Source organism: Crotalus tigris, unplaced genomic scaffold (genome assembly GCF_016545835.1).
Source record: "Crotalus tigris isolate CLP2741 ecotype Arizona unplaced genomic scaffold, ASM1654583v1 scf7180000019298.7629538967:1458412, whole genome shotgun sequence".
Lineage (NCBI taxonomy): Eukaryota > Metazoa > Chordata > Lepidosauria > Squamata > Viperidae > Crotalus > Crotalus tigris.
The window spans coordinates 817,501-843,508 of record NW_024097474.1 but is presented as its reverse complement, the minus strand read 5'-3'; the positions used below and the strand labels follow the sequence as shown (position 1 = coordinate 843,508).

Sequence of the window (26,008 nt, the reverse complement as noted above, 5' to 3'; positions counted from 1 at the left end):
GTCAGGGCAAGTCCAGGTTTTTGCACCATGGCTCTTTGTTTTTGTTCCCAATGTGAGAAAGAGGCATAATTTGCTCTGGCCAATTAGAAGCAGTCACCATAATGCTCAGGTGTGTTTTATTTTTATTTTTGGGCAGCGGATAATAATAATAATAATAATAATAATAATAATAATAATAATAATAATAATAATAATAATAATAATACAGTCCAGTCCTCTGCCTTGCCAAGTGTGGGACGAAAGTGACCCTTTTAAAATTAGCTGTCACTCCAGCGAGCTTTTCATGGGGGTGGAAAAGAAAGAAAGAAAGAAGAAAAAAAACAACCCAGCAGCTAAGGGATTATTAAGCAGCAGGTAGGCAGTGCCTTGAGAGTGATTTAGGAATGTGAGCCGGTAAAAAGTCCTGATGACAGCGGACTTTGCCCAATACCTCTTGTCTCTCTCTATATATATTGTGGCTCCAGCAGGAGACCTGTTGGAAACCTTCATTGTCTCAGAAGGAACAGGGAGGTGAGTAATTGGAGCTGCAGCTTTCTATCCCCTTCCTGCTTTCATGGAGACAGTATTTTATTTTATTTTTATTTTTGCCAGCTTCTCTTGCTTTTTATCTTTTTGATCTGATCCGATCTGGCTGCTGTCTTGTGAACTGAATTCAACAAATTGCAAAAGAAAAAAGAAAGAAAGAAAGAAAGAAAGAAAGAAAGAAAGAAAGAAAGAAAGAAAGAAAGAAAGAAAGAAAGAAAGAAAGAAAGAAAGAAAGGGAAAGGAAGGAAGGAAGGAAGGAAGAAAAAGGAAGGAAGGAAGGAAGGAAGGAAGGAAGGAAGGAAGAAAGAAAGAAAGAAAGAAAGAAAGAAAGAAAGAAAGAAAGAAAGAAAGAAGGGAGAAGGAAAGAATGGAGAGAAGGAAGGAAAGAAGGAAGGAAGTAAGGAAAAAAGAAAGAGAGAAAGAAAGAAAAGAAAGAAAGAAATGAAGGAAGGAAGGAAGGAAGGAAGAAAGGAAGGAAGAAAAGAAAGACAGAAAGAAGGAAGGAAGGAGAGAAAGAAAGAAAGAAAAAGAAAGAAAGAAAGAAAGAACGAACGAACGAAAGAAAGAAAGAAAGAAAGAAAGAAAGAAAGAAAGAAAGAAAGAAAGAAAGAAAGAAAAGGTTGTTGGTTTTTTTCCGGCTTGTCAAACAGGTGCTATATATATATAAAGGCAATGAGAATTGCTTTCATTTCAAAGAAGTAAAAATGGGATGTGTTGTCTAATTCTCTGGAAATGCTCTTCTTCCGTTAATGGGATCGTCGTTTTAGTAGACTTTTCGCCTTCAAGCTAGGCTTAAAAATAGATATTTGGGGGGGGGGGAGAGATAAACTTGCTTTTGATGTGGTGAGTTAAAGCGTGATGCCCTCCAAAAGTTTGTCCATAAGAAAAAGTCCAGTGAAACACAAAGTTTCACACACACCCCAAAACTATTAGATTACATCTTAACGCTTTCCTGAATTTGAACCTTACCGTTGAATCTTGTTGGAATTCTTTATTAGATTTGAGTCCACTGTGTGTGGTGTTTTTTTGTTTTTTGTTTTTAAATTGGGGCAGTTTTGAGGTTGACAAGCCCAGGACAGAATAATAAACATTGTTCAGGAGATGCTTCTAAATGCATCTTTCTTAGTAAGAATGGGCAGTGCTTTGAATTTAATAAATAGCTTCTTTGATGCAATTAAGATTACTCATTCTGTGTGTCGTCCTTCTCTCTCTCTTTCGGCTTCTGGTGACACGTCCATGAGATCAATTCACAGATCCTCACAGGGAGGGATGTGACAGGATCAGGAAAAACTCGCCCTTGTAATTTTTGGCTGCTCCTCCAAGCAGCTAATTTAAAATCAGCGCTGGTTCCATCATGCAAAACATTCTGTCAGCGATGACTTCATTAGGAAGTCCTGGAGGAAGAAAGGGGGAAAAAAAAAAAAGACAGGAAAAAAAGTTGTAATTAATGAGGAGGAACTAATTTTACTAGCTGGAGCTATTTGGCAGAACTTCTGTTTGAAGTTGTTTAACCTCCCTGTTGAATCTGTGGCTATGCATAAACCTTGGTTAAGTTTTGGAAGTATCAAACAGTTTGTAATTATGTTAACCACAGGGCTGCATCCTAGAAATTGTGTGTGGCCTGTGTGTTGCGGTGCTTCCTGTTTTGTGTATTTGCCAATTGCAGCTTTTTAAAAAACAAAAAATTAAAGTCAGCGGTAGACTGGTTTTAAATTGAGGAGATGGGCCGAAATGTTTTCATTTTCTATGAATGTCATTGAATCTTTGCCAGCCAGTCTGAAATTAGCCTTCACTGCAAAGTTGTGACATTAACTGGGCAGAAAACGCTTTATGGAGGAAATAGAACTTTTTTCCCGAAGGAAGTTGGGAATTGTACTTGATGATGGTTGATGGGAATGTTTTCACCAGGATAAAACATAATATAGGCAATGCAAAAGGCAATAATTTTGTATTTATTATGCAAGCTCTTTAACTGCCTCCAGTATGTTTGTAGTGAAATACTTATAATCTACAACTAAATCTGTGAATTAATACTACATTCTGCATCTTATTATATGTTTTGACGAGATAAATAACGACAGATAAAATTAAAAAGAGGTACAAATCAACTAAGAAATCCTCCTAAGATCTATTGTTTTTAAAGGAAGTGAACTACAGCAGCAAAATAAATAAATAAATAAATTTGGCTCTTATCCATAACTCTAACCTTGGAATCGTATCTAATCTAGCTGAAATCATAATTGTTACTTTACGATGTCTAAATAATAAGAGCAAAATACGAATATGGCATATTTCTAGCCCTGTTCACAGCTACTACGTATCTATTCCTGTTTTGTTTCATACGTGGTCACATAGGATTTGGCGATATTATAGATAATGGACAAGTTGTTATCCAAAAGTAATACATGGAGATAAAACTGCTGGCATTCTTAGAAGTAATGGATGAACAGGTGAGCTAAATGTCTGTGGAGATTCTCTGTCATCCAGCTCGTGATTGTCCTAAAGGTGCTTTTTCAAAAGGTTACTGGACTTCCTTGTTTTTCCTTTTGCTTTTCATCCCAGAAGCTTCTTCAGTTCTGACTGAACGGTGGAGGACGGAAGGATTTATAGTCTTTGCAGTCATCTGGACGTTAGTACTCTTTCTAAGAATCGTTGAGGCTACTTGCCTTCAAGATCACCTGGATAGAACAAATGGGTGTGGAACCATTTTGGAACTGCTGAAAGGACCGTGTTGTAGACAGGAGATAAGCAGTGTCATATCCCTCCCCCTCTATTGAGAAAGGGCTGTTAATGTTAAATTTAATGTAATGTGGGATTCAGACAAACCTCCAAGTGGCCTCAACGACTCTCTAAAAGAAGGCAAATGACCAGCTTTCTGCAAGAAGTATAAATCCTTCCGTTCCCCACCATCCAGTCAGAGCTGAAGAAGCTTCTGAGATGAGAAGCGAAACGTCTTCAAAGAAAAAACAAGAAAGTCCAGTTGCGTCTTGAAAAAGCACCAGTGAGGACACAGATAAACCTCCAAGTGGCCTCAACGACTCTCTAAAACAGTGGTTCTCAACCTTTCTAATGCTGTGACCCCATAATACAGTTCCCCATGTTGTGGTGACCCCCAAGTGGGTGTGGCCACCAATAAGAGGGAGTAGGACAGCTAGGGAAAAGGGAAAAAAATGGTGGACAGCGTGGTTTGGCGACCCCCGTGAAATGGTCATTCAACCCCAAATGGGGTCCCGACCCACAGGTTGAGAACCACTGCTCTAAAAGAAGGCAAATGACCAGCCGTCTGCAAGGAGTATAAATCCTTCCATTCTCCACCATCCAGTCAGAGCTGAAGAAGCTTCTGGGATGAGAAGCGAAACGTCTTCAAAGAAAAAACAAGAAAGTTCAGTTGCCTCTTGAACAAAGCACCTTTGAGACAATGAGTGAGCTGCAATATGGTGGCACAATCTGCAATGGAGAACAGCCATCACAGCACAGAGATAAATGTTCCAGCAAGAAAGTCTTCCTATATATATATATTTTCTAACATAGCCAAGGGCAGGGCGTTCACGTGTGCCAAACTATAAACCTTTTTATATTTAGGAACCTATCATGGTGTTAGACAGGGAACAGATACCATTCTATGCTTTTTCTAATAGGGAGAGTCGGGGGGGTCGTAACCAGATCAGATTGGCACACTAGAGCTATCCTGGGGGCATTAAACTGAGCTGTTAAGACGTGCTTTCCAGTCAACAAAGCTGACCCTTAATCTCTGCCCATCAAGCTGAATAAAATCACCTGTCCCAAAGGTGTTTTTTTTTTTTTCAGGAGGCAGCTGGACGATCTTGTTTTGCTTTGAAGACATGTCGCTTCTCATCCCAGAAGCTTCTTCAGCTCAGAAGACAAGAAGGTCCAGTTGTCTCTTGAAAAAGCCTCTTTGGGATAAACCACGACTGAGAGTCTCCATAGGCACCTAGCTACTGGTTATCAATTTTGTCGGCGTAGTGGTTAAGAAACTGGGAGGCCGTGAGTTCTAGTCCCACCTTACGCATGAAGCAGAAGGGTGTCCTTTGGGCCAATCACTTTCAAGCAGGCAAGATAGAGCTGGAAGGGACTTGAAGGTCTTCTAGTCCAGCCCCCTGCTCAAGCAGGAGACCCTATACTACCATCTCAGACAAGTGACTGTCCAGTCTCTTCTTAAAAGCCTGGAGTGATGGAGCAGCCACAACATCTGAAGGCAACTTCTGTTCCACTGGCTCATTGTCCTCACCGTTAGGAAGCTTCTCCTTAATTCCAGATTGTCTCACCTTAGGAAGATTACGACGGAAAAAGCATGCCTGAAAAAAAAAAAAAAACCAAACCCTGGCCTAGATATAGATAACCTGTTTTGAAATTCTCCATGGCATCACAAGTGATAAACAAAGTTCCATGGTTGGCCTGAAAAGACCTCTTTGATCAGGCATGAACATTGCTGGACAACTGGGGGGAATCATAGACTTTGTTTACACAGCTCTCTCGACTAAAATGGGGTCAGCTTATTAGCGTAGTAAAATATTTGTGCTTATCAAACAACGTGGCCAGCGTAATCCAAACCCTGGAGTTAAACTCAGCGATCGGTAGCTGCGTTGATCAAATTAAACAGTAGCACAATATGCAGTGACAACCATTTTCTGTCCATTCCATCTCTCTCCTCAGTTTGCTGGGATTTTGAAATAGTAAATGCCAGGTTTATCGACCCTTCCTTCCTGGAAAGAAAAGGCCAAATTAACTGGTTGATCGGTATGGTAAATTAACCCGTCAGCATATATAAAGAAGTTTTCACACGTTTTTGGTACAACACTAGTATCCCTCTTAAACATGGCAGGCTGTCCCACTGAACACCCGTTTCACACGGTGCTTGATTTTGTATTTCTTTAAAAATGTTCGTTTTTAAAAGAATTGGAGAGTTCTTAGTCGTTCTTTAAAATTCAAGAGCATTTTTTTAAAAAATTAAATATCAACGTAACTACGGTTTGTGATAGTTAAAGTATAGTTATACAACTAGCCTCCAGAAGCGGTGGATGCTCCAACACTGGAAGTTTTTAAGAAGAGACTGGACAGCCATTTGTCTGAAATGGTATGGGGTCTCCTGTCTGAGCAGGGGGTTGGACTAGATGACCTCCAAGGTTCCTTCCAACTCTGTTATTCTTTTTTTACCTTCCTTCCTTCTTCCCTCCCTCCCTCCCTTCTCCAATACTGGAAGTTTTTAGGAAGAGACTGGACAGCCATTTGTCTGAAATGGTGTAGGGTTTCCTGTCTGAGCAGGGGGTTGGACTAGATGACCTCCGAGGTGCCTTCCCACTCTTGTTATTCTGAAAGCTGATCCAATTGCAATTCTTATTCAGAAGCAAACTTAGCTTGATAACTCCAGATTTTCCTTGCTTCTTTCTGGTAGGAAAATGAATAGTCTGTAGTGGTAGAAACATACGTTTTGTTCACCCCGCCGAATATTATTTATTCATTTATTTTAATGTTCGTTCCTGCTTTCCTTTCTAAGAAAGCAGTGGTTGAGGATACAATAAATGAAAACAAACAACATGAAATAATCAGGAGATAGTCACACTGAAAGAAAAAGAAAAGAAAAAAAAGAGTAATGTAAAACTGTCAACTGAGTTGCAGAGTTTGCCCTCTGCCCCTCAGGGAGATTCTGAGGGAGAATTTACTGCCGTCAATTAGTACTCAAGATAATAAGTCTCATTAAAGTTAAGGAGAAAGAGAAACAGCCCTATCTCCCACCTCCAAGGGCCAGTTAAAGTCCATATCTTGACTCAGTGGCAAAAACCACGGGGAAACAGCCCTGATTGGGTTTTGATGGGAAGGTATTCTACGACATATTCAAAACCACGAGATTTTTTTGTTTTGTTTTGTTTTGGGTTGTGGTTTGCTCTCCAAGCTTGTTTCAATATAATTCCTGAACGTTTCGTTCGTGCAATATACTGTATGTGGGTATATGCATAATTCTGTATTTATTTATTTATGTCACATTTATGTAGTGTATATCGGAGGGGGGGTGACCCTTTGAGAGCTGAATGCAACGAAATTTCATTTTAATGGATGCCGATTAGTGTACCTTCAAAGTGACAATAAAGTTATTATTCTATTCTATTCTATTCTATTCTATTCTATTCTATTCTATTCTTTCATTCTTCTACTCTACTCTACTCTACTCTATATTCTATTCTATTCTATTCTATTCTATTCTATTCTATTCTATTCTATTCTATTCTACTCTACTCTATTTCTATTTCTATTCTATTCTATCCTATTCTATCCTATCCCATCCCACATCACATCTCATCACATCCCATCATATCATATCATATCATATCATATCATACCATATCATATCATTATTATATTATGTTCTACCAGACAAGGTAATGTCATCTGCAGGATATCCTTGTCCTCTTCTCCATTAGCCTATAAAAAGTCTTGTGAGCTAGTGGGGTCAGTTGGCCGTGCGATTGGTTGTTTGTTTGGAGGTATATTTGAATTCTGAGCAGCTGATTGGTTCTCCTATTGATTGGTACTTTGAACGGTCTGGTTTCTTACTTATTCCTATGCTGGATCTAGATCAATCATGAGGTCTTCTCCATACTGCACTAATAAGGCCAGAGTTGAAATACAGGTAGTTCTTGATGTACACTTAGTGACCGTTCCAAGTTACAACGGCACTAACAAAATGCGACTTACGGCCGTTTTTCACACTTATGACCGTTGCAGCATCCCCATGTTCACGTGATCAAAATTCAGACTCTTGGCAACCGGTTCATATTTACGGCGGTCACAGTGTCCCGGGGTCATGTGATCCCCTTTTGCAACTGTTCGACCAGCGAAGTCAAGGGGGAGACAGCCGGATTCACTTAACCACCAATCCACTGCAGTGATTCACTTAACAACGGAGACCATAAAATGGGTCAAAACTCACATAACAGATGCCTCACTTAGCATCAGAAATGTTGGGCTTAATGGTGACCGTAAGTCAAGAGCTGCCTGTACTGCATCCAAGATGCTGAGATTCTGGAAAGAGTGCAGAGAAGGGGAAGAAAGAGAGTAGAGGGTTCTGGAGGTTAAATCAAATGAATAGTTGAGGGAGCTCCATATGAGGGTGGATGTCAGTTCTCCGAGCTTGTGGTGGGTTGGTTTCTGAACATTTCATTACCAGACAGATATAGATGGAGAGAGAGAGAGAGATGACACAGAGAGAGAGAGAGAGAGAGAGAGAGAGAATGAGAAAGAGAATGAGAGAGAATGAGAAAGAGAATGAAAAAGAGAGAATGAGAAAGAGAATGAGAAAGAGAATGAGAGAGAATGAGAAAGAGAATGAAAGAGAGAGAATGAGAAAGAGAATGAGAGAGAGAGAAAATGAAAGAAAGAATGAGAGAGAAAATGAGAGAGAGAGAGAAAATGAGAGACAAAGAACAGCGTCTCAGGAAGCTTTCCGCAAGTACCAATGTGGGGGTAAAGAAATACAGGTGGTCCTCGACTTATAACAATTCATTTAGTGACTGTTCAAAATTACAACGGCACTGAAAAAAAGCATGACCATTTTTCACCTTTACCACCATTGCAGCATCCCTGGGCTCATGGGATCAAAATTAGGACGCTTGGCAACTGACTCATATTTATGACAGTTTGCAGCGTCCCCCGGGGTCACGTGATCCCCTCTTGCAACCTTCTGACAAGCCAACTCAGTGGGGGGAAGCCAGATTCACTTGTCATTAACTTAACAACTACAGTGATCCACTTGACAACTGTGGTGAGAAAGGTGGAAAAATGGAGCAAAACGTTTCTCTTAGCCACATAAAATTTGGGCTCAGTTGTGGACGTAAGCCGAGGACTACCTCTATGCTTTCAGTTTTAGTTTCCTAAATCAGCACTGGTAACACAATAACGTTTAAAGATCTGGCATCTCTTCTGAGAAAACGAGACACCTGTGTGTATCTACAGAGGCGGTTAAGAAGTCAAGATGGAAGCTGAAACAGTAAAATTGAAGAGCTATACATTTTTTATAAGTTCTTGGTTACTGTTGGGATGTATTTTTGTGCAACAACTACAGTAGCATTCAGCCAGTAGATGGCAGTGTTTACAAGTTTGGATCTATGGTATAAACTCTATGCTTTTTTGTTCTAAGCAGAGTTTCCTGCTTCCTGATCTAGTTAAAACAGTTAAGCAGTAAAGCACATGGTGACAGTACGTTCCGTTTGATCTGTGGTGCTATGTATATATATATATATATACAAAAAGTAACAATTCCCACACTGATCTTAATGCTTGAATCCATTTAGAGAGGTCTCCCAACAGTTTCCTGGATGGGTTCCCTCCCCCCCACCCAAATGACCAGCCAACATAAATAATACAGAACAGTGTAATATGATTGGAACATTTAATACTCATTTTGTACCCGTTTACAGTTTTGCAGTTTCCAAAACATTTCCAAGGGCAGCTTACACTGAGTGCATTATACAGTAATTTAATCCTGACAGAACCGAATTAGGGGTCAACTGGAGGTACAGAACTAGCCTAAGTGAGTAAAAAGATCCTGGCAACTCATTATAGTTGTATTTCCAAGGTAGTGCCGAATTCAAAAAGCTTTCTATGTCGTGTAACGGATCCTTTAATGGGGTTGGGGGTTAACCTATATATAGAAGCTTCCTTCTTGTCGAACTCCAGTATTATTGAAATAAAATTAATTAGTTCTAAATCATCCCGGGGTCGCCTCCAAGCACCCGTCTAGATGGATCAAAATAAATACATAGATAGACACAGAGAGATCCTACATCGTGAATATATTTTATACTGAATAAACTGTTTGAAAGAGGTTATAACAAACCTCGCTCTTCTAAGCTCCCTGAAACCCTGAACAGAATATGCAGTTTTAAAAGTCTTAATTGCTTGCGGAGTTAATAATAAGCGCTTTGAAAGTTTTGTCGGTTTCTTTCCACCGATGTAACTTCTTCTCAGGGCTTCTCTTCAATTTTACTGTGTTCATCCCTCTGTAATTTTGAGGTGTTTTTTTTTTTAAAGAAAAACAGGTTATTTTACCATGTGAAGTTCTAGTACTGTTTGTTCTTTCATGGTGCTGTTATGGCTGGCGAGTCACAAACAATACTTTGTAGGCACATAGAAGTTAGTACAGAGGTTCCTATTTCTTTCTGCCCTAGAGGAAATGATAAAAAAAAAAAAATCTCTTGGGGAATTCTGTCCAAAAAGCAGAGTCAAAAGAAGTGAACTCATTTATTTCTACTATAAATGTAACTCTGTTTAGGCACGGTTCTTTCAAGTTCTTTTAAGAACCCCTGAATTCATTGGGGGGAAAAAGTTTTCATGCAGAATAATAGAGTTGAAAGGGTCCTTGGAGGTCTTCTAGTCCAACCCCTGTTCAAGCAGAAAGCCTGCCCTATACCATTTCATCCCTAAACCAAACTTACTTACTTACTTACTTACTCACTCCCTCACTCCCTCCCTCCCTCCTTCTTGCCTGCCTCCCTCCATCTCTCTCTATCCTTCCTTCCTTCCTTCCTTCCTTCCTTCCTCCCTCCCTCCCTCCCTCCCTCCCTCCCTCATTCTTTCCTGCCTCCCTCCATCTCTCTCTATCCTTCCTTCCTTCCTTCCTCCCTCCCTCCCTTCTCCAACACTGGAAGTGTTTAAGAAGAGACTAGATAACCATTTGTCTGAAATGATATAGGGTTTCCTGGCTGAGCAGGGGGTTGGACTAGAAGACCTCCCTCCAACTTTATTATTATTATTATTATTAGATGGCAAAATTAAAGTGTTTGCTAGTCATAAAAATGGCAGATCAAGGGAAAGGAAAGGGAGATCGGGGAAGAGGCTTCTAGCTACCTCCATCCTTGTAACCGTAAAATTCCAGATCTAGCCTCAAAAGATGCAATGCGTGGAAAATTAACTCGTTAAGCAACCCAAATGTTCTACGGCTTGTCTTCTGAGCTTAAGGACAGACCTGGTGCCAAAGTGGATCTTTTCCACTTTCAGGAACTGTATCAATGTGAGATCAGGTGTGTTCCCAGGTGTTCCTGGGACTCGCAAGAGGCGTGGGAAGTAGCCGAAGGAGTTCTGCAACTTTTTTTTCTCCGCCAGAACTATGGAGGAAGAACTTCCCCAATGAGGGAAGCTGTTGTCTCATTCCACCTCTTTGAATCTCCTTCCACCATTACTCAACTTCTTTGTTTGTTCCTACAGCAGCCCACCCATCCCGAGAAACGCTGTGAGCAGGAAATCATTAAAAGTCCCAGCAATATTAATTGTTCTCACTGTCAGGAAGTTTCTCCTTAGTTCTAGGTTGCTTCTCTCGTGGATTAGTTTCCATCCGTCGCTTCTTGTCCTGCCTTCCGGCGCTTTGGAGAATAGCTTGACTCCCTCTTCTTTGGGGCAGCCCCTGAGATACTGGAAGACTGCTATCCTGTCCCCTCTCGTCCTTCTCTTCGTTAAACTAGACATACCCAATTCCAGCAACCGTTCCTTGTATGTTTTAGCTTCCAGTCCTCTGATCATCTTTGTTGCTCTTTTCTGTACTCTTTCTAGAGTCTCAACATCTTTTTTACATGGTGGTGACCAAACTGGATGCAGTATTCCAAGTGTGGCCTTACCAAGGCCTTGTAAAGTGGTATTAACACTTCACGTGATCTTGAGTCTATCCCTCTGTTAATGCAGCCCAGCACTGTGTTGGCTTTGTTGGCAACTGCAGCACACTGCTGGCTCACATTTAAATGATTGTCCACTAGGACTCCGAGATCCCTCTCACGGTTACTACTATTGAGCAAGGCACCTCCTATACTATACCTGTGCATTTGGTTTTTCTTGCCTAAATGTAGAACCTTAACACCCTTCTTAAAAACATCCAGAGCACCCACAACATCTGGAGGGTAATGAAAACACTGCTTTTCCCTCCAGAAAGCTTTGAGCATTTAGGAAGATCACCTTCCTTAAGCAGCAATTTCTTCAGCACTGAAGACGCTTCCGCAATTTTCTTCCTCCCTCCATCTTACTATTGCATTTTAATCTGGGCAAGGGTTCCTGAAAACGTTCTGGAATTTGGTAACAGGATGCCATTGCGCCAGAGACGCACGTCAGCAGAGTGGCACATGGGCAGCCACCAAGTTGTAGGCTGGGCATTGCTGGAAAGCCCCACCCATAGGAATATTATCCACACACACACACCCCTAAAGTCTCACAAAGCTGAAGAAACAAAAGGATCTCAAGCTAGAGCAATGGTTCTCAACCTGTGGGTCGGCACCCCATTTGGGGTCGAACGACCATTTCACGGGGGTCGCCAAACAACACAGTCTGCCATTTTTTTCCCCCTTTTCCTTAGCTGTGCTACTCCCTTTTATTCTATTGGCTTTTGAAAGCCAATAGAATAGACTCTCTTGAATAGAGTCTAATTCTATTGGCTTTCAAAAGCCAATAGGAATTGTCCAGGCTGTCTCTGCCCTGCTGAGCCCGCCAAAAGTCCCCTTCTGCAAACGGTGCTGCACCAGTTGAGTAGTCCTCGACTTACGACCGGTTGAGTAGTCCTCGACTTACGACCGGTTGAGTAGTCCTCAACTTACGACCGGTTGGGGGTCACGGCATTAAAAAGCTTGAGAACCACTGAGCTAGAGAATATAGAGGAATCGCCCTGTCCTTCAAGACAAATGGAACCGCTGCTAACCTCAAGGACTTCTCCATGTTGTTGAAAATGGTATGGAAATATACTTCCATATTGTTTCTTACAGGCCTCCTCAGATGTCCCCCAACCAAGAGTTAACTAGGTCTGGCCCTGCTTAGTTTTTCAAGCTGAGCCAAAGGTAGCTAAGCGGCATCAATGATTCAAGAAGAATAGAGTACTAGATTAACAGAGTTGGAAGGGATCTTGGAGGTCTTCTAGTCCAACCCTCTGCTCAAGCAGGAGATCCTATACCATTCTGGACAAATGGTTGTCCAATCTCTTCTTAAAAACCTCCAGTGTTGGATATCTGTGGAGCTTCTCAATCCATCAGACTAGCGCTGATGGTGTTACCTAATTTGGGTCATGAAATGTCTACAAGAAAACAAGCAAGCTCAGAGAGCACCAAGGACCCCACAGTCGTCGTCGTCGTCGTCCTCCTCCTCCTCCTCCTCCCCCTTTCTGCAAACCCACCTCCCTCCTAGCACTGATGATGTTACCTAGTTTGGTTCATGAAACGTCTGCAAGAAAACAAGCAAGCTCAGAGAGCACCAAGGTCCTCTCATGTCAACCTTGAGCTACAAATGTTTTCTCCTTTATTAATGATATTTTCTTCAGGGACACAGTCTAGCCTACAGCCCCGGGGATTCCTTAGAAATCTCCCATCTAAATCCTAACAGGCCTAACCCTGCTTAACTTCTAACCAGAAGAACCAACGAAGTTGGCCAACTTGCTCAGATACATTAGATGATGGTTAGCGACTAAACCAGTTGCTTTTAAGGAATGGATTTCTGTTTCTCCAAGTCTGACATAACGAACCCTTAGAAATATGGTAGTGAAGCATTCATATTGAGCTTTCTCTTCTGCCTCAATGTCTTGCAGGACATGGCTCCGTGGCCTGAACTGGAGGACACAGACACCAATAAATATATTGAAGAACCTTCCTCAAAATCCAAGGAGATCATGTCTGAAAAAGAGACGAAAGACACTAAAGGTACCACTAAAGTCCATTCTTCTGATCTATCCTCTCCTTTCTCCTGTATCTCCAATACAACCAGTTTTTTTTAATACATCCACATCCCACATGGGTGGACCGATGATAATGTTGGCTTGCTTGTTTGGTCCATCAGATGGGGCCATTTCCCTGGGGAATCAGCTGGAACTTTTGCCTGCGTATTCCACCATTGCTTTGACCACTGAATCCGAAGAAGAAGAAGACCCGTGGAGCCTCCCGGAGCTTCAGGATACTGGAATCCAATGGTCAGGTAAGGCTCTATCATCAGAGAATGGATGGCATTTGTTTCCGTTCCTCCAAGTTCTGCCGTCTTCCTTCTAATTTCTTCTCATTGGGTGTTCTACATCTGGAAAAAAATGGAAAAGGCCATTTGGGTGTGTTTCTGTTTTGTTCTTGATGGCATTATTTTTTTTTTCATTCATAACCCCAATATTCTGTCTTCTCTGTTTTGTTTCTTTGCTTGGAAAACAAATGGCTGACTGGAAGGACAAAATGGGGCACGACGCACCACAACAAAATGATAACAAACCAGTATTAAGTGATAACCTCTTCCTCCACATTTGATATTCTCTTAACTGAGACTCAGTTAGTGCACAGCACCAAAAATTCTGCAAATATTATCAGGCATACATATTTACATATCGACATATCACTATCTGTCCATCTATTTATCTATCTATTATCTATCTATCTCTCTATCATCTATCTCCATCCATCATGCATCCATGCATTTATCTATCTATCTATCTATCTATCTATCTATCTATCTATCTATCTATCTATCTATCTATCTATCTATCTCTATTTGCCTGAACCTTGATATGTTTTATGAATTAATGTTACTGTACTTAAGTATGTTCAAAGGTCATGCATCAAAAGAGATGTCTAGATGTCTAGAAGGAAAAAGCAACCATTTGAATTTTTTATTTTTTTTTACAGTATATAATAAACTCTCTATGGGGCCTAACATTGGTTATGGACTTGATTTTGGGTATATTATCTCTCTCTCTTTTTCTTTCTCTCTCTCTGTAGATAGATAGATAGATAGATAGATAGATAGATAGATAGATAGATAGATAGATAGATAGATAGATAGATAGATAGATAGATAGATAGACAGATAGATAGATACAGAGATAGATTAGATAGATAGATAGATAGATAGACAGACAGACAGACAGACAGACAGACAGACAGACAGACAGCTAGATGTTTTCTGAGGTTTTCGCGGGTGTTTGTATGTAGGTCTTTGGTTATTCGGGTTTTCTCCCGCGTAAAATTGGAAGTGTCTTGGCGATGTTGCGACGAAGTCCCATTCGTCATCTTCAGGCTGGTGTTTTCAGCTTCGTGCTTCGAGGAGCAATGTGTGGTCTTAGCTGTTTCTTCCTTTTAACTGCCAGTGGGGGTATGAACTGATTGGGTGGGAGCTTGGCTGTGTTCTGATTGGGTGTGCCACCATCCTGGGATCAAAACAATCTACTTAATTGTTACTGGACCGTCTCCCGGAGCCTCCATGAGCTACCCCTTCGCAGCGTGGCCGTTGGTGCCAGACCGTCCCTGGCAAGCGGTGGAAGGCGGAGGGAATCATTCTCTTTGCACGTGACCAGCTGGAGCGAAAACAGCCGTCCTTGCGTTCCCCATCGCCCTGCTCTGCGGCTGGTGCCACCGCTTGCCAGGGATGGTCTGGCACCAACGGCCACGCTGCAAAGGGGTAGCTCGTGGAGGCTCCGGGAGACGGTCCAGCTCAGCCTTTCTTGATGAAGACACCTGGTCTAGGGTGGCTTCCCTGAGATTTTTGCCAGGGAGACCCCCTGGGTTCAAGGTCTTGGGGAGTGGGATCTTCAAGGCACCACCTTCTGCCCTCCCTCCAGACCTCTTATGGCCCCCTCCTGATAGCCTTTGGATGTATTTGGTTGGAACCAGGAAGAGAGATTCCCTTTTCCGATGGCAGGCCATTCCTGTGACAATAAACCCTTGCCTTTTTCATTTTTTTATTTTTTGCTACATGAAATAGGACGAGAGATATTGATAAAAGAATCTAAACACGGATTGGTATTTCCTCTTTCAAAGTAAAGGGCCCTTTTAAATACAGCTGTCTTTTAAAGCTTCGTAAAAAAGGGGGGAAAAAAACACCTCCTTTTAACTAAAGTTAAATTTTAATAACGAGAACATTCCTTTGGGTTTATTATCCACAGGATACCAGCCTTGACACCCTGAACTTATATTTAAGATCCTTGAGATGGAACACTTAATAACTGCTGCTAATTGCACATGAATTTTCGCTTTGTCTTTCCAGAGCTGGATGGGAAACACAAAGCCCTCTATATTTTGCGAGGCATCGTGAAATTTATTCTCCTGCTGGGATTGCTTTACTTTTTCGTGTGCTCCTTGGATGTGCTCAGCTCGGCCTTCCAATTAGTCGGAGGTAAGACAAGAATTTCAAGTCTGTGTCACTAACACAACTCTCCCAATGTGCTTGATTGAAGGGTACACAAAGTCTGTTGTCTCCACAGCTGCAGAATAAAGCTTTTGAAGCACTGCGTCTCCAAAAGCATCGCCCTTCAAGACAGAGCAATATGCAAATAAAGCTTTATCTACGGCGAGCACCTAGGACAGTTCAAAAAGAATCAAAAAACAAAAGTCCTATGGACCATTATTTAAATAGAAGCCAGCCGTGTGCTGCAGCTGCCAAAAAAGCCAACAAAGTGCTAGGCTGCATTAACAAAGGGATAGAATCAAGATCACGTGAAGTATTAATACCACTTTACAAGGTAAAGGCCTTGGTAAGGCCTTGGTAAGGCCACACTTGGAATACTGCATCCAGTTTTGGTCACCACGATGTAAAAAAGATGTTGAGACTCTAGAAAGAGTACAGAGAAGAGCAACAAAGATGATCAGGGGACTGGAGGCTAAAACATATGAGGAACGGTTGCTGGAATTGGGTATGTCTAGTTTAATGAAGAGAAGGACGAGGGGGGACATGATAGCAGTGTTCCAGTATCTCAAGGGCTGCCCCAAAGAAGAGGGAATCAAGCTGTTTTCCAAGGCGCCTGAAGGCAGGACAAGAAGCAACGGGTGGAAACTAACCAAGGAGAGAAGCAACCTAGAACTAAGGAGAAACTTCCTGACAGTTAGAACAATTAACCAGTGGAACAACCTGCCTCCAAAAGCGGTGAATGCTCCAGCACTGGAAGTTTTCAAGAAGAAACTGGACAGCCATTTGTCAGAAATGGTATAGGGTTTCCTGCCTGAACAGGGGGTTGGACTAGATGACCTCCAAGGTCCCTTCCAACTTTATTATTATTATTATTAAATCTGGCCCAAAAAAAACCCTATTACATAATCGGGATTAGTGGTACTATGGATAGCAATTTTAGATAGCTGGATTCTCTGTGGATAGACGTGCTGGAGTTGCAAGGTCTCCCCACCCCCGTGGCCATGCGATTGTATTTTGGTCACTCAATCCCACAATCATGACTGCCATTTACAACTTTTCCCACAAAAAGCAGCATTTACTTCCAATTTCTGGCAAAAACGAAAAGATAGGAAGCGCGGTTGCAGGAAACACCCCGTGTTTAGTTTAATGAAAAGAAGAACCAGGGGTGACAGGATAGTTGTGTTCCAATATCTGAGGGGCTGCCCCAAAGAAGAGGAATGGGTCAAGCTATTCTCCGAAGCCCCTGAAGGCAGGACAAGAAGCAACGGGTGGAAAATAACCAAAGAGAGAAGCAACCTGGAACCAAGGAGAAATTTCCAGACAGTGTGGACAATTAACCAATGGAACAACCTGCCTCCAGAAGTGGGTGCTCCAACACTGGAAGTTTTTAAGAAGAGATTGAACAACCAGTTGTCTGAAATGGTATAGGGTGTCCTGCCTGAGCAGGGGGTTGGACTGGAAGACCTCTAAGATCTCTTCCAATGTTGTTATTCTGTTACGTGTTCACCTAATGACTGTGGATTTGTTTAAGAACCACGGCGATTTCTTTAATGACTACCACAAAATTAGGGAGGTGACATGACGATCTGCTTAGCCAGCCATAATTCCAGGGTCAATTATGATTGTTAAGCTGAGGATCAATAGTAGTTTTAACCAGTCAGATGTGTCTGACTCTTGAAAACTTTATAGGCAAGTCCTCTCCGTGCTACCCTGTCAATCACAGTGTTTTCCTTCAGTTGCTGGATGTTCATCGTTGAATCGGCTGTGATGCTATCAAGCCAGCGTGTTCTTTGCTTGTTCCACTAAGCATTCCTGGCATCATGGACTTCTCCAATGAATTTGCACACAAGACACGGGCAAAGTACATCAGACGTAGCCCTGTGTTGTTGGCTTCTAGTGAAGCTTCTGGTTTTATATGATTCAGCGTCTCTCTGTTGATTGCTCTGACTGCCCAGGGTATATGCAATAATTTATAGTCCAAAGGCGTCAATTCTTCTTCAAATAGCCTTTTTTAGTGTCCAATTCTCACACCCAGACTTCATTATAGGCAAGACTATTGCTCTCATTAGCTGAGGATTACCTGTAGTGATTAATCTTTCCTCCAAGGCAGTGTGTCAACAAACTTTAAGATGAGTGGACTTCAGTTCTCAGAAATCCCCAACCAGCCTTGGACTCCATCCATCTTGACATTGCCGAGGTTGGTAAACACTGTTCTAAGAAGCTTCTGGCAGCCTACGGATAGAAGGTCACACCCCATTTAGTGTGGCAACGATTTTGTGGGTTAGACTGGGCAGAGAGAAAAGGCAGGGGCCAAAGTCATCCAGGGAAGCTCCATAGCTGAAGGAGGGATCTCGAACCTGGGACTCTGCAGTCCTGAACAAACTCTATGCTGATTGCTTGGCCTTGATCTTGGGTTCATATGGAAAACTTGCTTTGATTAGAGGCGATGTCTAACTGGCTTGTATCCAAGGAACGCATTTATCTAAAACAGATCAGTTCCCCAGCAGAACATCTTTATAAATTCATCCAACCACTGATGGAATTCTAAAGGGCAGATCCTCATGACTGTCTACGGAGGTTCTCTGTCATCCAAGTCATGGTTGACTCAAAGGTGCTTTTCCAAGAGGCCACTGGACTCCCTTGTTTGTCTCTGAAGACATTTCGCTTCTCATCCCAGAAGCTTCTTCAGCTCTGAAACGTTCTTTAGAGAAAAACAGGGAAGTCCAGTGGCCTCTTGAAAAAGCACCTTTGGGATCCTCGTGACTGTCATTTAGGCTGGAAGACATGAGAAGATGCATCTAAGTCCTTAAATATCTATGGAGGTTCTCAGCCATCCAAGTCATGGTTGTTGCAAAGGGGGTCTTTTATTTGAAAGGCAACTGGACTTTCTGATTTTTCTTTTAAGACATCTCCAAGAAACTTCTTCTGTTCCGTTCCATTCCCCGCCAGTTACTTAGAACTGAAGAAGCTTCTTGGACGAGAAGTGAAACCTCTTAAAGTAAACTCAGAAAGTCCAGTTGCCTTTCAGATAAAAGTATCTTTGGGAGGAAGAGACCACAAAGAAAGCAAAACACACATTGTAGGGCAGGGGTCTTCAAACTTGGCCCTTTGACGACTTGTGGACTTCAACTCCCAAAATTCCTCAGCCAGGCACGCTGGCTGAGAAATTCTGGGAGTTGAAGTCCACAAGTCATCAAAGGGCCACGTTTGAAGACCCCTGTTGTAGGGGATGTTTTGCGCCGTGGCATCCTTGTTCACTCCTTGCTAAACCTCAGCCAGATGGACAAGACCAAGGAAACCAGAACAATGCCCATTTCAATAAGGCATGTTTAATGTTTGACTAGATCAAACACAGAAAACTAAAAGAGGAATTTCCCAGATTTATTTATAACGTCAATTAAGGTGCAGTCACTTTGAATACTCCGAGATGTTTTTTTCCCAGGTTTTTTGCGAACTGAGATGCCATTTCGGAGATTAGCTGTCAATTGACTCATTACTAGAATGAGTCAATTGACTCAACTTAGAACTAAGGAGAAACTTTCTCACAGTTAGAACGATTAACCCGTGGAACACCCTGCCTCCAGAAGCGGTGAATGTTCAAACACTGGAGGTCTTTAAGAAGAGACGACAGCCATCTGTCCGAAATGGTATAGGGTTTCCTGCCTGAGCAGGGGGTTGGACTAGATGACCTCCAAGGTCCCTTCCAACTTTATTATTATTATGGATCATCGCACAGTCAGCCAAATGTTCAGATTGGATTTGGCATTTTGTCTACCTATCGAGTCCTTACCCAGGACCTGGGATAGGCAGATGTGGATGTTTGATGGTATTACAGGTATCGTCGCAGGATGGAAGCAGTTCCTAATAAGGCCGCCTTTTGCAATTGACTAATAGCAAATTTGTCAATGCCAATGGTGTTCAAGTGGTGCTCCAGTTGTTTTGGGATTGCACCCAAGGAGCCTATGATTATTGGTACTACCCTTGCTTGCTTTTGCCACAGTCTTTCTATTTCTATTTGTAGGTCTTTGTATTTTGTTATCTTCTCCAGTTCTTTCTCGTCTATTCTGCTGTCTCCAGGCACTGCCACATCCACTATCCAGACTTTTTTGTCTTTCTTATCAACAATTGTTAAGTCTGGGGTGTTATGTTATGTTATTACTACTACTACTACTACTACTACTACTACTACTACTATTATTACTCTTACTATTTCTTCCATCCGACATTTCATACTGAGACCCTTGAAAGACTCTGTAGGCAGAGCATTAATACCTCAAAGGAGTTCTCGGAGTGAGGCTGGCTAAACTCAGCTTACCTGAGCTTGCTTAGTTGAACACAGCAAGCCTCTTTGAGGCACCCTGGGCATAAGAGCTGTCAATCACAGGAGGATATTGTGGGTGTGGTGCGGAGGAGACCTTGTTTCTTTCCTTCAACCTGCATTGTTGTAATCACTTGCAGGTATTCTGACAATCTAGGACGTGATGTCTTACCCAAACTAATCTCTTAATCTTGTGTCTAAAGTGTTTGGTAACGCATATTGTGATGAAGAATTTCTTATGCGTGAGATTGAATAGATAAAACACCATTCACAGACAGCTGAAATAGGTCGATCGGTATATACACCCATATGCAAAAAGCTGTAGGAACCACTGTAATCTTCATCAGTTAAGAAGTCTTTCCTGCAAGACTCGCATGCTATGGAGACACGTATTGTAGTTAAATACAATTTAATGGACACTTTTTCATCTCTTTGAAAGACTGGCAAAATAATGTTGTTGGAATGTATTTCTATGCTACAACTACAGTAGTATTCAGCCAGTAGATGGCAGTGTTTACAAGTTTGGCTCTATGGTATATACTCGATGCTCTTTTGTTCTAAGCAGAGTTTCCTGTTTCTTCTTACGGTTAAATAGTTGAGCAGTAAAGCACATGGTGACAGTACTCTTTGTTTGCTCTGTGTGTGCTTTATATGCAACAACTACAGTAGTATCCAGCCAGTAGGTGGCAGTGTTTACAAGTTTGGATCTATGGTATATACTCGATGCTCTTTTGTTCTAAGCAGAGTTTCCTGTTTCCTGTTACGGTTAAATAGTTGAGCAATAAAGCACATGGTGATTGTGCTGTTTGTTTGCTCTGTGTGGTGCTTTATATCAGGGGTCCCCAACCCCCAGTCCATGGACTGGTACTGGGCTGCAGCATTCCAGCAACCAGTCCACACAAACCAGCAAAGCCCCATCTGTCAGATGTAGGCAATACACAAAACCACACTCCCTCCAGTCCGTGGAAAAACCTCTCTCCACGGAACTGGTCCCTGGTGCCCAAAAGGTTGGGACCTTTGTTTTATATGAACAGAATTTCTAACAAATATAAACCTCTGTCCTTTATGCTATGGTTCACACCTTGTGAGGAGCATCAGATCATCTCCAGGTATAGTTCTTATTGTTATGGAGGTTCCAGTATTATGAAGGTTATTTAAAGCTGTAATACAGATAGTCCTCCATTTATGACCATAACGGAGCCCAAAATTTTGTCGCTAAGCGAAACATTTCTTAAGTGAATTTTGCCCCGTTTCTTGCCGCAGTTGTTAAATGAATCACTCCAGTTGTTAAGTTAGTAACAGGCTACTTAAGTGACTATGGTTTCCCCACTGACTTTGTGTATAATAAGGTCACAAAAAGGGATCACATGACCCTGGGGCACTGCAACCATCATAAATATGAACCGGTCACTAAGCATCCAAATTTTGTTCACGTGGCCACAGGGATGCTGCAATGGTGGTGTCTAAAATGGTCATAAGTCATTTTTTTTCCCAGAGCTGTTGCACCTTTGAACAGTGACTAAATGAACTGTTGTGAGTTGAAAACTACCTGAAATTTGTTATTTTTACAGGCAAAGCCGCAGGGGACATTTTCAAGGATGGTTCTGTCTTATCCAATCCCGTGGCAGGGCTGGTCATTGGCGTCCTGGTGACCGTGATGGTGCAAAGTTCCAGCACATCTTCCTCCATCATTGTCAGCATGGTGTCTTCTTCACGTGAGTCAACCATGTAACAGGTTTTGGATGTTATAACTCATTTTGGGAGTTGGGTAGCTGCAAAACAGGGAAATCAAAGACAGCGGTCAACTCAGAAATAGCCTGTCATACAACTAATGGGTATTTTAAACAGGAGGGGCAATTCTGCTGGTATCATTTTTCCCTACCAGTGTCTCTGGAGATTCTCCATCATCCAGGTCAGGGTTGTTCCAAAGGTGCTTTGTTTCAGGAGGCAACTGGACTTTGTTTTTAATCTGAAGCCGTTTCGCTTCTTATCCCAGAAGCTTCTTCAGCTCTAACCAAATGGTGGGGGAAATGGAAGATTTATACTCCTTGTAGACAGCTAGTCATTTGCCTTCTTTTAGAGAGTCGTTGAGGCCACTTGGGGGTTTCTCTGTGTCCTCAGAGTCACCTGAGTAATGCAAATGGGTGTGGGGGATTCTTGGAACTGCTGAAAGGACTGTGCTCCACACCCATTTGCACCACTCAGGTGACTCTGAAGACACAGACAAATCTCCAAGTGGCCTCAATGACTCTCTAAAAGGATGCAAATGACCAGCTGTCTACAAGGAGTATAAATCTTTCCATTTCCCACCCTCCAAGTGGCCTCAACGACTCTCGAAAAGGATGCAAATGACCAGCTGTCTGCAAAGAGTATAAATCTTTCCATTTCCTACCCTCCAAGTGGCTTCAACGACTCTCTAAAGGGAGGCAAATGACCAGCTGTCTGCAAGGAGTATAAATCCTTCCATTCCCCATCATCCAGCCAGAGCTGAAGAAGCTTCTGGGACAAAAGGCGAAACATCTTCAAAGAAAAATAAGAAAGTCCAGTTGCCTCCTGTAAAAAGCAACTTTGGGTTGAAGAAAAGCACACATGATAGCAATTTGCGACATCCTTCTTTAAATGAGAAGATACCATAAAGATTATTCCTTTGCAGTCCTCGACAGAAATGGACTCAATCTTCAGCGAGAGGCGGGCTCAATTTGTAATTGCGCAACTCCTGTTTCAGTCGTTTCCTCAAGGAAAAAAAATATGAACAAGAGGAAAAAAAGGGAAGTCTGCTGGTGTAAAACAGAGCACCCGCTTAATAATCACTTGATAAATTAAATTATTGTATTGTATTGAAAATGTTTTCCTGGTGGTTCATCTTGCATGTTTCTTTCCACATGTAAACCAAACACTAGAGAACTATCTTTTCTCCAAACTTACTTGGGGTTGATCTGGGGGAAACATGATAGCAGTCTTCCAATATTTGAGGGGCTGTCTAATATTGAAGCAGTCAGGTGTGAACCCATTTGTCTCATTCATCCCACTGTCACCTGTACTTATTATTATTGCCTATTTATTTTTGCAGTGTTGAATGTTAAGCATGCTATCCCGATCATAATGGGAGCCAACATTGGGACTTCGGTGACAAACACCATTGTGGCACTCATGCAGGCTGGTGACAGGAATGAATTTAGAAGGTATCAGATTCTTATCTTAAGGCACGATAGTAGCAATCAGGATAATAATGCCTATAAAACTAGCAAAATCTAAATGTTAATGCAATTCGTCATCATCTCAACTTCCAACAGCTTGTTTAGTGACCAACAACACCGAAAAACGTGAGTTAGAACCGTTTTCCACAGTTATGACCATTGCAGCATCTGCAGGTCGCCTGATCAAAATCAAGACGCTTGACAGCTGACTTGTATTTATGACGGTTGCACTGTTCGGGAATCATTTTGTGATAAGCAAAATCAATGGGAAAGCTAAATTCACTTAACAGCCAGGTTACTAACTTAACAACTGCAGTGATTCACTTAAGAACTGTGGCGAGGAAGGTCGTAAAATGAGGCAAAACTCATTTAACCACTATCTGTGCATCAATGCAATAAAACTCCTTCGTAAAAAGCCTATTATATCATCATCACCACCGTGTTGTTGTTGTTGTTAGTTGCGAAGTCGTGTCCGACCCATCGCAACCCCATGGACAACGTTCCTTCAGGCCTTCCTGTCCTCTACCATCTTCTGGAGTCCATCTAAGCTCACGCCTCCTGCTTCAGTGACTCCATCCAGCCACCTCATTCTCTGTCGTCCCCTTCTTCTGTTGCCCTCCATCTTTCCCAGCATCGGCCCTTCTCCAGTGAGTCCTTCCTTTTCATTAGGTGGCCAAGTACTTGAGTTTCAACTTCAGGATCTGGCCTTCTAAAGAGCAGTCGGGGTTGATCTCCTGTAGGACTGACCAGTTGGATCACCTTGCAGTCCAGGGGACTCGCAGGAGTCTTCTCCAGCACCATAGTTCAAAGGCCTCAATTCTTTGGCGCTCAGCCTTTCTTATGGTCCAACTTTCACAGCCATACATTGCAACTGGGAACCACCGTAGCTATACTATAATGCAGGAGAAAGGGAAAAACAGCCCCTGGTTGTCCTTTTAGACAGGCAAAAAGCCAACAGAAAAATATCTGTCTTATACTTAAATGATAAATAATTCCTTGAGTTTTTCCTGTTCTCTGCTTTCCCCAACCTGGTTATCTCTGCACTTTAGTTATAAGTTACCACAAGCCCTGACAGTTATGCCAATGAAAGGAAAGGATATTGGAAAGGATGAAGGTTTTGATTGGCCTTGCATCTATCCAAGCAACTTGTAATTTTTCTTAGTTTATTCATCAGTGTTAAAATCTTGCATAAACTCATAAGCCCGCTGATCCAAGCGATTTGTTTTCTTATGGCAATCTATGTCTTCCCCTGCCTTTAGTAGACATCAGTGAAATAGCCCTTGAGTTGCAATTTTTGGCACGTAACCTCTTCCAATATTTTCAGAATTCATTTTTGTATGCCAAGGACTGCGTCTTCTCTTATACTCCTCAAAACAAGTCTGGCTGACCTTCTTCAGAGCTTTAAGCAAAGGGTCAACGGGAAGAAAGATTTAAAAATCATTTCCTCAAAAGCCCTTCCTTTAACTAGAATCCGAGCTGCCCTAAGTGTGTTTGGAGCAGGTGGCCTGTGGATTTAACAAATGATTTAACAATCTTTCCTGGAATCGTACCGTAGCTGAGTAGAAGTGGATTTATTTTATATAACTCTTCAGCTCGGTAGAAGCTCTGTTCAGAATGGCACCTTCATAAACTCAGATTCCCCCTGAATTTGGGAACCTTTTTATGAAATAATCACCATTCGTTCAATTTGAGCAGAGGGGCACGGTAGCCTAGAGGCGAAGACGCTCGCCTCCCACTCGCAAGGTTGAGAGTTCAATCCTAGCCAGCTATGGGGGCACAAATAGGAAATATCTGCTGCTAACTCCATGTAGGCATCAGGAAGGACATCCAGCCAGTAAACGCTCAGGTCCATTCAGCCGTTCCCAACTCCACCCCGAATAAAGGGATTAAAGGGTCATAAAAAAGGGGGAGGGAATCAATTTGACGAGAACAACAAACCTTACCAATTATCATTGTGTTGTCCCATTATACGTTCCACTCTTATTCCAGAAAATCCGTGAAGCAAGGAATGTAGAAAAGCAGAACCTGTAACCTATGTTCTCCATTGTAGATTTTCAGAAAAAAAGAATATATTATTTTGTTGAACCTCTTTCGATGTCTTTGGTTGTCCTTTTGCTGGATTTCTTCTGATCGCTCTTCATTTGTTTGTTTGTTTTTCTCCAGGGCCTTCGCTGGCGCCACTGTCCACGATTTCTTTAACTGGCTTTCCGTGTTTGTCCTGTTGCCCCTTGAAATTGTCTCTCAGTATCTCTACCGCCTGACCAGTCTTATTGTGGACTCGTTTCAGCTGGAGAGTGGGGAAAACGCCCCGGAATTACTAAAAGTCATCACAGATCCCTTTACAAAACTCATCATCCAGGTAAACGTCTTCCCTTTTTGATTTAATGTTTACTAGAACAGGTTAATCAGACCTGTATTGGCCCTTCATGAATGCCATGCTAGGAATGAAAAAAAAAATATCACTCCGTAACATCTGTGGAGATTCTTCATCATCCAGGGTCCTGGTTGTCCCAAAAGTGCCTTTTTTCAGGAGGCAACTGAACTTTCTTGGTTTTTTTTGAAGACATTTCGCTTCTCATCCCAGAAGCTTCTTCAGCTCTGACTGGATGGTGGGGTTTGGAAGGAGTTATACTCCTTGCAGACAGCTGGTCATTTGCCTTCTTTTAGAGTGTCATTGAGGCCACTTGCAGGTTTATCTGTGTCCTCAATGGTGCTTTTTCAAGGGGCAACTGAACTTTCTTGTCTTTTCTTTGAAGATGTTTTGCTTCTCATCCCAGAAGCTTCTTCAGCTCTGGCTGGGTGGTGGGGAAGGGAAGGATTTATACTTCTTGCA

General features: G+C 42.1%; 1 protein-coding gene across 2 annotated transcripts in view; it reads left to right on the top strand.

The window, feature by feature from the left end:
• Positions 1–355: 355 nt before the first annotated feature.
• Positions 356–26,008, top strand: part of SLC34A2 (solute carrier family 34 member 2) — a 41,978-nt gene continuing 16,325 nt past the window's right edge. Inside the window, exons 1-7 of one of the 2 annotated variants that reach the window (XM_039361512.1) lie at positions 356–510; positions 13,091–13,202; positions 13,339–13,473; positions 15,520–15,648; positions 21,550–21,693; positions 23,049–23,160; positions 25,339–25,534. In XM_039361512.1, the coding sequence (XP_039217446.1) occupies positions 13,094–13,202; positions 13,339–13,473; positions 15,520–15,648; positions 21,550–21,693; positions 23,049–23,160; positions 25,339–25,534 (825 nt within the window). In that variant the 5' untranslated portion in view covers positions 356–510; positions 13,091–13,093. Of the gene's footprint in view, positions 511–4,393; positions 4,415–13,090; positions 13,203–13,338; positions 13,474–15,519; positions 15,649–21,549; positions 21,694–23,048; positions 23,161–25,338; positions 25,535–26,008 lie in introns of those variants that run through there. The other variant, XM_039361513.1, reaches the window with a different exon arrangement.